The 13724-nt window shown below is 37.4% G+C and overlaps 1 protein-coding gene and 1 pseudogene across 2 annotated transcripts; both read right to left on the bottom strand.

The window, feature by feature from the left end:
- Positions 1 to 6452: 6452 nt before the first annotated feature.
- LOC143535750 (putative carbohydrate esterase At4g34215) lies at positions 6453 to 7532 on the bottom strand. Its single transcript, XM_077029919.1, has 2 exons — positions 6836 to 7532; positions 6453 to 6680 (listed from the first exon to the last, which is right to left on the bottom strand). The coding sequence occupies exons 1-2, from the start codon at positions 7391 to 7393 to the stop codon at positions 6486 to 6488; spliced, it is 753 nt and encodes a 250-aa protein (XP_076886034.1). The 5' UTR covers positions 7394 to 7532; the 3' UTR covers positions 6453 to 6485.
- A 2459-nt stretch (positions 7533 to 9991) lies between these two features.
- Positions 9992 to 13524, bottom strand: LOC143535742 (putative LRR receptor-like serine/threonine-protein kinase At4g37250 pseudogene; annotated as a pseudogene). Its single transcript, XR_013135756.1, has 3 exons — positions 12220 to 13524; positions 11719 to 12052; positions 9992 to 10903 (listed from the first exon to the last, which is right to left on the bottom strand). The product of XR_013135756.1 is annotated as a putative LRR receptor-like serine/threonine-protein kinase At4g37250 pseudogene (transcript).
- Positions 13525 to 13724: the final 200 nt, after the last annotated feature.

Below are 13724 nucleotides of genomic sequence, written 5' to 3'. Positions count from 1 at the left end.
TGCATCCTTCGTATCAAATTAGATTTTCGCTTTCCCGAGCCATAATCAAACTTGGTTTCGTTTCCTTATATAAATATTGCATGCCCTAAATTGAAAATTAAATTGTGCATTTAAGAGATTAAGAGAGAGAAAGAAGAGAAAATTAATTATTTTATAAAAGGTTAGTGAATGAACATGGATTGAAAAATGAATAAATACATGCTTGAGAAAAGACAAAACAGTGAATTAACGGGGTTTTAAACGGTAAGATAAATGTTAGAAATATCCTATTTGGCATTTCGACCAATGAAATATCTCAAATTAACCCATCTAATCTAAGAGCATTCTAATCATATTATACGAGGAGTGTTTTTATAATTTAGATAGTGATTTAGGGTGTTGTGAGTGAAGGGTTTTTATATTTAAGAAAAAATAGTGATTTTTCTGTATATTTGAAAAGTTACTGTTTATCTCCTGTAATTTTTTAATATATTTTGAAAGTGGTTGTGAGTGAAGGAAAAAAAAATGTAATGATAAAAGGTATAAAAAGTATTATTTAATTGAAATGGAGAGAGAAAATAAAGTGAGTTTTAGTGTAATTTTTGGTTTGGAGATATGGAGTGGGATGAGAATGCTCTAATCTCCTCGTCATCATACTGAGTGTATATGACTAATAGTAAAGTTATTTCCTATTATATTATGACTTATGACCCGTTTTCTTGTTATAACCCATGACCCGTAAGGCTTTATAAAATTTTGATAGATAAATTATTGTGTGTTACGGGTTTCGAACTCAAGACCTCATATTTCAAAACAAATGTGCTTGCCAACTACACTAAAATGGTAATTATGTTGGATTTCTTGACTTAATATATATAAATGTGATTTCTCTTCAATTATAAAATCAAAATTATATTTAATTGTTAACATTTTCATAATTCACAATATCACATTGTCTTCTCATGTCTATTTAACTCAATCATTTAAGATTGTTCATCATTTCTCTCTTTATTTTAAAATATAATATATTTTTATTTATTTTCTTCTACAACAAAACCTTAGTCATTGTAAATTTAGTTTTAAATATCTGACAACATTTTGTTATAAATATTATTTTTACACACACAATATTTAATATAACAATATCGGTACGAATGCTTTATTTTAAATAAATCAAACATCAATATTTGATTTTTTCACTTAATTATAGTGCATAACATATCAAAAACTTAATAGAAAAAGTCATAAAAAAAATTATTATATGAAACAATTGAATTTACGTATTACATATAATAATTTTTTATTTTTATTATATTTTTCACCCGTGTAAAATACGGGATCTAACCTAGTAACCCAATATTTTACTAAATAACATATATATTAACCCGGGTTGTAAATTTGATTGGTAGATTACAGCGTCCAAAACCTTGGAACTATAAAATTTGTAGTTTAGTCATTTTTTTTGCTATGCAAATATGAAGCAATAAAGGTATAAAACTCTATGAAAAATGGTGGTTCAATTAGATGTTATTTAAAAAGTTTGAACATAAATTTTGGCTAAGTAAATCAATGACTTGATCTTTAAAATTATTCTAGGGTGTAGTACAATTGATCAACAACTGAACCGTGGCACTGCGAACATGCATGTTCGGTTTTAGATACTACAATTTGTTAGTGGCCCTTGGATGGTTATGCACGTATTGATCGTGGCATCGACACGGTTCTCTTTTTGGCATTCGTGTACATTTTGCTTCGGGGATTAAGCATTTTTATACATTATCATTTAGTTAGTTTCATGGTCGATGCACCCATCGACTTTGGCCTTTGGTCTTGCTCTTTGTAAAGCTCTCCTTTGAGCAGTTTTGTTGATTCAAATAATAGGAGCACTACATACCACCATATGACAATGCTTATGTGACATCTGACTTATATGATCAGATTCTTATTATTATAAAAAAGAATGCAATTATTATTTGAGTATGTATGCATTATCAATTAAATCAATATAAAAAGGTAAAGTGCTAAATTTGTTATTAAACGTGATATAATAACACCACCAAACATGATACACCATGTGAGGGTTCCTATATAATGCAATGAATGATATGTAAAGGTAATGTGCTATGTAAAGATACAAAAATAGAATGTGATATGAAGGTCCCAGAAAAAATAAGACCAGAAGAATGGTCAATGTGAGAATACCATAGCTAATGAGAAGTTAATACAAATGTAGAATGTGAATAAAATCACCATAGTAGACAATATGTGATTATGCGGTGAAAGGTGTGTCATACCAGTGTCTAAATAGAAAAAATAGAAAGACCACGACATAATAATGTAACTAAAAGAGGATGATCAAGTCCTAACTAGGTAATGGATAAGAGATTTTCAGTGAGGCTGAGTGCTACAAAATTATTTTAAGAGCAAGAATAAGACAACAGAACTAAATTGCACAACATAAGCCATATGGAAATCGACAAAATCTTTGCCTATCACCACGCTTCCTGGCACGAGTTAAGTTGCCACACCTGAAATCATATAAATAACCAATAACACGTGAGTCATAGTTTGTAAATTGGGTATCATTGCACCAGCACAGATATCCGAAAATATAGTTGTCTCAACTGGCAAACTAAAAATACAAATAATATGGTTGTTGACGAATAGAAACTAGTGAAACTTATGTAGGCGAAAGCATGGGTAGGTTAGGTTTGGTTAATGCCCAAAACTAAACAATAATTGAATACTTCGGTTATCAAAAACTATAACGATCGGTTTCAGTTATCAGTTATTAAAATGTGGGCCAGTTATGTTGTTCAGTTAACCTGGTTAACTGAATTAGTAAGCATGTAGCCATTTATTTTCATTTTTTTCAACCGTGTTTATCAATCTGTACCTAAAATCGCCAAAACGCCAAATCGGATTAAGATATTACCGGTTTCTCCTAAATTGGTTTCTAGGTCAGGCCCAGGTCGGTTATGGTTTAGAAATTGGTTTCTGATGACCATAATAAATTGTTGAAACTTGAAAGGTCTATATTTATCTATTAACTAGGAAGATTCCCAGCGCGTTGCGCCAGGTTGATGTATTGACAGTCATATCCGTACAACTTATCAAATCGTGTAGTGCGTCTGCAAGTCGAGGTGAATTCGATCGGTGTCGGGTTACGAAACCAGTAATAAACCCCACCCCCTCCACTCGGAAAAAAAATAAAAAATTTAACTTTGTTAACGCAAAAATCCAACAAATTAACATAACAAAACAAAACATGCGTTGCGGTTACGAACCGATAACACTTTGTTTGGTATCTAGTTACAAAGCCAAAAATAAAGCAAACCATAAATACGTCCACATCCAAATACAACAATTAACATATTTAAAATATATTAAAAATGTGGCAAACAAAAAAACACGAGCGTTGTAGTTGCGAACTAATACGAATTCGTTGATTCTGGAATCGAGGGACAAAAAAAAGTGATAAAAAAACCTGCACGTTGTGTTTGCGAACTAACGCGAATTCAGTCGGAATCGAAGTTGTCAGCACTAAATTGTACGCAAAGAACCATGTGTTGTGGTGGTGAACACACGAGTTCGGTTGGTATCAGGTTACAACACCGAAATTAAAGCAATAAGTTAATTCGTCAACACTCAAAATACAACAAATTAAAATATTTACATAAAAAAGATCGTGCCGAAAACCAAAAATATATGCGTGTTGTGGCCGTGACCTGACGCGAATTCGTCTAGAATTGATGGACAAAAAAAACCCGCGGGAAAAAAAACCTTAGGTTGCGATCGCGAGCTGACGCAAATTTGGCAAGAACAACTTGACGGTATCAACGGTAAAAAAATCCCGTATTTTACGGCAGCGAATCGACACGAATTTAAAATCAAATAAAAAGTCCAACAAACAACGTGAGACAACGTTTACGTCGCCAAACTTCTTAATTATTATATATAATATAATAATTTGCTAAGATGGGCCAGTGGGCCTTTCTCTATTCACCCCACATAGAGGTGTACAAAACCGGTTTTAAACCTAAACTGAACCGGTTTGGTCAACGGCTGGTCAAAACCGGTTTGTCTCAAACCGGTTCGGTTTATAAACCGGTTTAGACACAAGATAGGCCGCCCTGGTCACGTCGATTCGGTCCGGGTTATAAACCGGTTTTAGCCGGTTTTAAACCCGTTTTCCTCAAACCGGTTCGGTTTTAAAACCGGTTTGGTAGATCTTAAGGGGAACCGGCCCTGAAACTGGCGGTTTGGGTCGGTTTGGGTGAAACGGGTTTCAAACCCAAACCGGTTCGGTTTGCCTAAAACCAGTCCCAAACTAGAGGTGTACATAAAAACCGGTTTGGGACCGGTTTTAGGCAAACCGAACCGAACCAGTTTGGGTTTAAAACCGGTTTCACCAGAACCGGTTCCCAACCCAACCCAAACCGCCAGTTTCAGTACTGGTTCCCCTTAAGATCTACCAAACCGGTTTTAAAACCGAACCGGTTTGAGAAAAACCGGTTCAAAACCGGTTAAACCGGTTTATAAACCGAACCGAACCAACGTGACCAAGTCGGCCTATCGTGTGTCTAAACCCGTTTATAAACCGAACCGGTTTGAGTCAAACCGGTTTTAACCAGCCGTTGACTAAACCGGTTCGATTTGGGTTTAAAACCGGTTTTATACACCTCTATCCCAAACCGGTTTTTTTACACCTCTAACCCCACATAAACCCATCATCTCTCTTTTTTTATCAGCTGGGCTAGACTAAGCCAGAAGCTCAGAACATATAGTTATTGGCCCATCTAAATTGTTGCCGAACATAAAATCAAACCAAATTAGGACATGAATGTACATACTACATAATACATAAATAATACCAAAAAGTTACTTGCTAAATCAAAATATTTTTCAAGTTCATGTGAGATAAATACATAAATAATGCCAATTATTACTATGATGATAAATGTCTGTATCTTTATTTGTATTAATATTTATCTTTTCTTGTACACTTTTAATATGCGCATCACATAAACTAAGCAAATCTTCTCATTATGTTCATGTGTGATTCACAAACAATATTTCAAACAGTGAAGAAACACCAGTCGAACCCCGACAGATTACTGGTAACCTGGGGGTTGGAGAGCTGTTTCCCACGAGGGGTTAAACCCTTGGAAGATGGTTCTTCTGATAACCTGCAAAACAGACACCGTGAACTCGTCACTGAGAAGGGGGGGTTCCTCCTTGTGACCACCCTCCGGCGTGAGAATCAGACTAGATTGCTCTTTAAATATAAAAGTATATTAAGAGATTGCTAGAGCAGATATCAGGTATATATGATGATAATATGATAAGATGAGATGGTCATACCATTTGGGGTATTTATAGCCGAAGGTAGGTTTCCAAGGGGTTTAGCCGGCCCAACACGCTACCAACTGTAACCTATGCACGTGCCCTGCCTGTGAGTGGTGGATAGGTAGCGGCTGACACAGAGCAGGCGTGTCGTGCACTCTTCCTCTTCTGCCAACAACAGGCTAGGCACGTGGTATGGCAGGAGTTGGTGGGTAGGCGGCGGCTATTGGTCACAGTGCTGTGGCGTGCTGTCTGCCATGCTGCTGTCAGTGAGCTGTCGCATTCTTGGTCAGATCTTTTGTCTGTACCTCGTCAGGTATCACACAAAAGATCCTCCATCATACGGACTGGCTCATTTAGGCGGGAGTTTTCCCCCTCCCGCCTTTGCTCATTCCTTCAGGTGACACTGGGGAGAGTTAAGTGCCTAGTGCGTGTAGCCATGCTGCGCGGGTGGCCTTCCCTCATGGCTTGTATCCGAGGCTGCGGGAACAGGCGGAGTCCTTCACCATGGGAGGCATTTCCTGCGGGACCAGCTTGCATACTGCGCGTAAGGACGTCACTTCTCTGAGCATGGTTGGTCCTGCGGATCCAGTTGGTCTCTGCGCAGACGTCCCTGTTTAAGGTGAGTCTTGCGGGTCCAACTGGGCTCTGCTGGGACCTACCTCTTCAAACAGCATCTCCTTAAGACAAGTGTGCCAATCCCTAAGCAAGAATTAGAATACACATCTCATCAGGTAGAAATGTTTTTGGCTCAATTCGTCGGTTTTTATGTTAAATATCAAACGATTAGTAAGGCTTAACCGTATGCATCATGCAGTCTCCTCTCCTGCCTCCGTAACAAAACAGAGGGGTGGTGTTCCCGCTCTCCTGAGCCATAAACTACGCAGGTTAAGAATTACAATCTTGACTATCTTACAAATTTGATCCAACCGTTATTAAACTTATAGCTAATATAACTAGCTTTATACTTTAATTAACCTTTTTATTAACCTCCACAAATTTGTTACACTCACAAAGAAAAAAAACAGAATCAAACCAATAATACAAATATGGATAATTACACTAAACATCTCAATTACAAACAGTATTCAACCTCCATGAAGTGTAAACCAACCACAAGTTCCTGCAGGTTAAGCAACCGCGGCAGCCGGAGAAGCTACTTACCCAAAATGCTTGAGATACGCGTCAGCCAAAAGATGCCCAAGTTGAACCTGAGCCGCTGTGGTCAAATGGAGATTATCTTCTTTCAGCTCCAATCCCTTTGCATCCACGCACACCACATTCGGTAGATCAATCGCCTTCTGCGCTGTTCTCACTGCCTCCGTATATTTCTCATCACCAGATGCAATCGCAACCTAATCACCCACAAAACCCCTAATCAATTCACTGACTAATTATGCGTAAGATACTAAAACCCTAAATACTATAGATAATATTGAAATGTATAGATAAGATAAACTGGACCCTTGTGCTCGATACTAAAACCTGATTTGTGAGATTAGTAATTGACCTGAATGATTGGCAGTGATGGCAATCCAAGATCTGATCTAATGTTCTGAATCAAACTCTCCATCTTAGATTTATAACACTCAGCATCCGCTTCCAACGACGTATCGCTCTCGCCTTGATACCACAGCACCGCTTTGATCTCACCGCCACTACTCGCAGCAGCTTTTGCTCTCCTAACCATATCCTCATACAGCTTCTGCCCTTTATCCCACTCCACAATAGCAGTTCCACCAACAGCACACGGCACCAGATCTATTACTCCCTTAATGTAATCCTTGACCGCATTAGCAAACGACATCCCGGGGCCCACACCGCAGGTTTTGGCCGTGTCGATGTCGGCGTGGAGTGGCTCCTGGGCGGTTTCGTATATTAAGTTAGCGTTTAGGCGGTGGATGGTGGAGGGATCGGGTTTGCAGTCGTCCGGGACTATCCGGTCCCATTGCTTGTTCTTTACACCGCCGCGACCGGCCATGTTGCTCTGGCCGGATAAGATGAAGATGTGTTTCTTGGTGGTGGTGGTTGGTTGGTCGGTTTTTTGGAGTGAGCTGGAGATTCCCATGTTTAGGGAAATCTGGATTGGAGTACAAGGGTTTAATGTTTTATTAATGAGGATGGCAACTTTTAGGGTATGGTATGAAGGGCTATGTACTGTGTTGTTAGAACTATGTAGTCATCACTCGTCTAGGTATGATGGGCTATGTACTATGTTGTTAAAATAGGTAGTCATCAGTTGTCAATGTAGATTAATTGAGATTTTATTACTGGATATAGGAAGTAGACAACTACTTCATTTTCATTGGTTCCAAGTTTCCAATATAATACCAAACAAATTGCCTTGCCCATTTTTGTTTATATCATCACTCTTGTTAGCTTCTCCAACCCAAAAGGAAGGCCACGGTCCGGGTTGGAAGTCTATAAGCCTCTGAGAGTGAGGTTGTGCGGAAAGACAGCTCGGGCGACGACGGGGTGAGGCAATCTTAATCCAAATTCGTAGACGTAATCATAAAATGACTATTAAAGAGAACTCAAATTACCAAATTAATTTGTTGTTTGTACTTTGAATATCCACCATTCCATGTATATGTGACCTCATATACTCAAATTTAAGCCGTCTCAACTATTGAGAGATCCACACTACCTGTCCCGATAGCTCAAAATTGCTAGTAAAAACAAGAAGGGGAAGGAAAGTTGGATAATGGCTGAGGTAAAGAAAACTATCAAAAGAATTGTAGCATAACAAATGCTCACTTCCTAAAGAGAAAATTACAGTTTACGTCCCTGTAGTTTTAAGGCGGAGGCACAATGAGTCCTCGAAAATTTTTTTGAACTGGTTTAGTCCCTGTGGTTTCAAAAATGAACCATTTGAGTCCCTGCGTTACTTAACTTTCAGGGTAAACTTTCATTTTACTGAAACTACAGGGACTCAAATTGTTTGTTTCTAAAACCACAGGGACTCAAATTGTTCGTTTCTGAAACCACGGGGACTCAATCAGTTCAAAAAAATTTTCGGGGACTCATTGTGTCTCCGCCCTAAAACCACAGGGACGCAGACAGTAATTTTCTCTTTCCTAAAAGGTTGTTAATGAGTCCTTTTATGTTATAAGATAATGAAGAAGAAGAAGAAGAGTTACTGCTTAAAAGTAAAAACCTAAGGTTTCTCAAACTCAAATGATTTTAAGAATTCTGTAACCGAACAACATCAAACTTTGAAACTCTACCAACCATTGCTAGTGCAATAATTGTGATTTGTATTGTATAACGTACAAACCAGGAACAACTGTTTTGAACAATGGTTTTTCAACATGTGTTGGAAAAACACACACAAGTTACAAATTTTTGTAAATAAGGATCAAACACTTATATTCATTAAGCATAATCATTGCCAAGAACTTCAAAGCATAAACACGCCATTTTACTATTAAAATTATTGAGTAAACTCTCAATATTTTATATTAACTTTCGGAAAGTTAGAACTAAGGTTGTATTGTGGTTTCAGATAATCATTCTTGTAATCAAATATAATAACTTTTTATACTGGTACAAAATCTAGGTTGGTTTTTGCAGTTGATGATTAATTACATTGAAGCTAGGGGTGCACAAGACCCCCCTCGATTTTCGAAATAACAGTATAATGTTATATATACAATCTGGAGTGCACCCCATTATAAAATTGGAGTGCACTCCTAACCAAAACTAGAAAAGTGTGGAGTGGCTAATAAAGGCATTAGTTGTTAGCATCCATGTCCCAGGCTCTATTCTTGAAATATTGTTTTTAGTGTCTAGTATCCGATGGAAACATTCTTGGGTACTGCTGCAATATTAGTTTTATACTCCAATGGAATGTCTGATCTATCATCATCTTCATCAAATAATAAAAGGTGAAAATAAGTTACCTTAGATTAAGTTGTTTTCGTTGTTTGCATTTGTCAATCACTTTCAACTTTTAGAAAGGGGCTGGGAAAACTTGTGTTTTCATTATGATTGAACATTCAAGTATCAAATATATGTTATGTCTCTTTCCTTAACCCGAACCATCGGTTGAACTGAGCCAAACTGTCAACCAACCCGAAATTTTTATATCCGACTATATGAAATTGGAGCATCTAAAAATAGTGCAACCCTGGGAAAAAATTCTATCCGCCACTGGATTTTTGGAGTAGGCCTATGCTTCATTGACATGCATTCTTTTTCCTTTATTAATCATTCCTTCTTCAATTTGTTCAGTTTTTATCCCTTGCTTTCATAATATAGCCACCAAAGTTACAGACCGTGATTTTTATCAGCTTTGTTCTCATTTTTCTGGTTCGTTTAAAACTAATCGGTAGATTTGTCTCGAGCTCAAAGCTTGTAATGACGGTTTCTAATTTAACCCGTTGGTTTAATTCAGTTTTCAAAATATCTTAGCAATTAAAATGCTTTATATATTCTCTGCCAACTTCAACAAAGTCAATTTGTATAAAAAAAATCCTGGATTTACTTCAAGAAAACACTTAAAAACAAGACAACAAAAAACAGTCAAACATTTGGTTGTAATATAGATGGAATACGATACTCGACATTAGGTACAAATAAATAAAAACTATGAAGATATCTACAAAAGAAACACTAATAAGTATGACAACCAATAATTTGAAAAGGCTTAAGGAAATCAAATATTTAAGTTTACTTATTACTTAAGGAATACACACTACTTTTTTATTAATCAAAAGGTCAAAAACATACAATACTTTTGGAATCAACTATCAACATTCATCAATCATCCCTTGGATCTTCATTCTGATACAAATCTTCAAGTCAAAAGGTACAAAGTAATGCCCTTTAGGCTTTAACCCCTTTTCATGACATTTGTTGCTTTTTGGGCTTTTGTGTTGCATAATTCATCATTGAAAAGATGAGGATGGTATCCTTTCAAGTATTTGCAATGCCTCTTTCATGGAAGGTCTCTTTTGTGGGTTCAATGATGCACAACTAAACCCAAGTTTAAAACATGCGAGTGTCGCATCACGTCTTCCATCAATGTCGGTCCTGATAGACATGTCGGCTAGCATTAAAATCGACTTCTCATCTTCAATAGTTGATGAGTCAGCATACCATTGTCCTAACTCCCTTTCTGAAAAAACCTTCCCTGATATGAGCTCGAGTAACACAATCCCAAATGAGTATACGTCCCATTTTGTATTGGGCTTTAGACTTTTCATCGACTCGGGTGCATGATAAGGGGACGTGCACCCAAGTAGCCCTGAGGCTGGAGCCATGTAAGGGCTACTATTAGCCGAGTGATGATAATCATGATGAATAATCATCTCTTCACGTGATGATATTGATCGTTTGCTACCAAAGTGTCGGTTTGATCCCTTTGTTTTGTAGTTGTTTTTGCCTGATATGAGCCACTCCAACCCGAAATCGCTTATAATTGGATCCATTTCCGAAGTCAAGAGGATGTTGCTTGGTTTTATGTTGCCATGTACATGTTTCTTCTCATGAATATAGGCCAACCCCATAGCAACCCCTTTTGCTATCTTGAGCCGAACATCAAATGGAATGTTGCATGGAGACGAACCGGCCCTTTCTGAAATTTAGCAATAAATAAATCTAAGAAAACAATAAAACATGCTAATGGCTAACTCTTGCTTTGTCTTGGTGCTTGCGGAATTTTGTAATCAAAGGTTTGAAAATTATATTCAACAAAATTCAAGAAAGTTATATATAAAAAGAATCCCATGTGCATAATTTTTGGACTTTGCAATGATATTGTTGTATATGGATTTAGTACTTACTTCAAAAAATGCTTATTTATTAATTTAGATTAATAAAATCTGTATGAAATAGTGGTCAAAATTAAAATCAAAGATACCATCAATCTTACGGAATAATACAAAATCAACAACTATTCTGTTTTATTATAAATATAATATTACATGACATGAATGTCTTTGAACATGTTTTTTAATCATCGTAAAGTCATATATAATTCTAACATCCAAAAAAAAAAACCTGTCTTACGTAATATTTAAGTAAGCATTTGTTTGTGAATTATATGTTAAACTAATATTTAAAACTACAAAAATAAATCTTATATATTGTTTTTATAAGGGATTTCTTTTTAAACTGTTTATTATACAACAAATAAATATTTCTAAAATGTTACTATATATGAGTTAAATAACAAGGATTTTGATTTAGATTTAGATTAATTAGGATGAGTGAAACTTATGATAATTATGTATTGACATAAATATATATTGTTTTCGTAAGTTAAAATATAATAATTCCCTTAGAAATCTAATTTTATAAATTATGTTTCAAGTTGCAATATTAAAAGATTTTGGAGCAGTTTAGCTGAAATGAACGAAACATGGTGTAATAATGAAGGGGTGTGCTTACTATAACCAACTCCGGCCAAGCTTCCATTGGAGACATAATCATAGATCACAAGCTTTTCATCCTCAGCCCAATAAAACCCTCTAACTCTTAACAAATTGGGGTGCCGTAGCTTACTAATCATCCTCACCGTGTTTTCAAACTCCTTCATCCTCTCCACCCCACTCTCTCCAATCCTCCGGACAGCAAATGCCATCCCTCCGCCACCCAACACCGCCTTGTACACTATGCTCGATCCGCTTGAACCCAACACATAAGCGGAAGCCTTTAACAACGTCTCGATTTCTAGCTCTGTCTCCCCGTCCACCATCACCAAAAGCTTTTGCTTCTCCACGCCCTGTTTTAGAAAATATATTAGTTAATGTTTATTGTTATATCTGTATCATAGTTCAAAGACATTATTTGATTTTATTTGTTACTACTATAAATAGTTAAAACAATAATACACACTACTTTAGGCGACTTTTTTAATATTATAAATAGTTGATTAATAATACTGGGTACCTTTGTGTCGACCGTTAAAATGTTATTCTCGCGATCACTGTCGGAGCTCGTCCCTGTTTCCGATGACTCATCTCCATTGACTCCATTCAAGCACGAACAAGCCGTGGATTGGGCTCGGGAAGTTGTAACATTATTCGAAATCTTGGTTTTCAGGACTTTGGTTTCGGGTTTTCCAGTCGGGTTTTGATTTTGATGCAACCTTTTCTTTCTTATATTATACCCGTAGAGAAAAAGAATAGCTAGAAGGCCAATACCGGCCAAATCTCCAGCGACAATGACGACTACTTTTGCCGGCTTGACTTTGCCGCCGCCGTGAGTGTCCCCCACAGTCGGCGTATCACCGGATTCTGACGTCGGCGACGCATCTATATTTTTCGGAATGGCAGCGATCGCAGCGGTGGCAGAGCCATTTGAAGTAGCATTTGGTGGAGTTGATAGCGATGAAGGGATAGTGCACAACTTATCAAGTGGCTTCCCACACAAATCAAGGTTCCCAGCGAAAAACTCCGTTCTCTGACGAGACAACGACAACACCTTGGGGATCTCTCCCGTGAGGTTATTAAACGAGAGATCAACACTGGCGTTTGCTGGTATTTTACTCGCAAACGCCAGTGACACTGATCCAGAAATCTTGTTATTTGAAAGATTCAAATAACGCAACCTCTCTCCACCGAAATCATCAGGAAGAATTTCGTTAAACAAATTATAAGACAAATCCAAATACTCCAAATTGTCAAACCCACCGGGAAGACCACCGGAGAAATAGTTATTCTTCAAAGAAACTTTAGTTAAGTTCTTTAAAGCTGCTAAACCTTCCGGTAACTTTCCAGCGAATGCATTATCCGAAAGATTAAGCAACTTTAAACTCTTCAACCCGGTTATCACCTCCGGGAACTCACCGGAGATGACATTGGAGGATAAAACAAGTGATTCGAGCTCCGAACAGTTGAAAATAGAAGGTGGTAAGCTGCCATTTAAGGAGTTGTTTGACAGATCAAGTGAACGGAGATGTGGAAGCATTGCTAAATCTTGAGGAAGTGAGCCAAGAAGGTGGGAGTCTGGAAGGATTAAGCTGGTGACTGCGAATGACTCGGGTGAACCCGACCCGGATAAAGGCAGGCAAGTGACGCCTGTCCATGAGCATGGAGTCGGGTCGTCGTAGTTCCAGTTGTCGAGAACGGATAGTGGGTCGGAGAGGACGGAGTATTTGAAGGCGAGGAGGAGGATGCCGTCGGAGTTGAGAGCCGAGACTGGAGAAGTGAAAAGAAATGAGAAGAAAAGGAAGAAGAAGTTGAAGAAGATCATGGTTAATGATTGGTGGTTAATGATCAGAGGTGCAGGTTAATGGTGGTATTTAGGTGGTGGTGAAAGGGAAAGGAAGAGGGAGAAGGTAAACAACTGTGAGCATTGTTGTTCCGGTGAACTAAAAGGTGAGGGACAGACAGACAAAGTGGTTTCAGTGTTGTGTTGCAGAGATATGGAATTTAAGAATAATATACTTCAAC

Source organism: Bidens hawaiensis, unplaced genomic scaffold (genome assembly GCF_021521415.1).
Source record: "Bidens hawaiensis isolate Kalapana, Puna unplaced genomic scaffold, B.hawaiensis_p1.1 tig00010597_1, whole genome shotgun sequence".
Classification (NCBI taxonomy): domain Eukaryota; kingdom Viridiplantae; phylum Streptophyta; class Magnoliopsida; order Asterales; family Asteraceae; genus Bidens; species Bidens hawaiensis.
This window is presented reverse-complemented; position numbering and strand designations above follow the sequence as displayed.

Bases quoted from the DNA above. Each gene is read 5' to 3' on its own strand.
- LOC143535750 (XM_077029919.1), bottom strand. From the start codon at position 7,393: ATGGGAATCTCCAGCTCACTCCAAAAAACCGACCAACCAACCACCACC. The intron at 6,681-6,835 runs GTCAATTACTAA...GTGGGTGATTAG, and splicing joins CATCACTGCCAATCATTCAG to GTTGCGATTGCATCTGGTGA.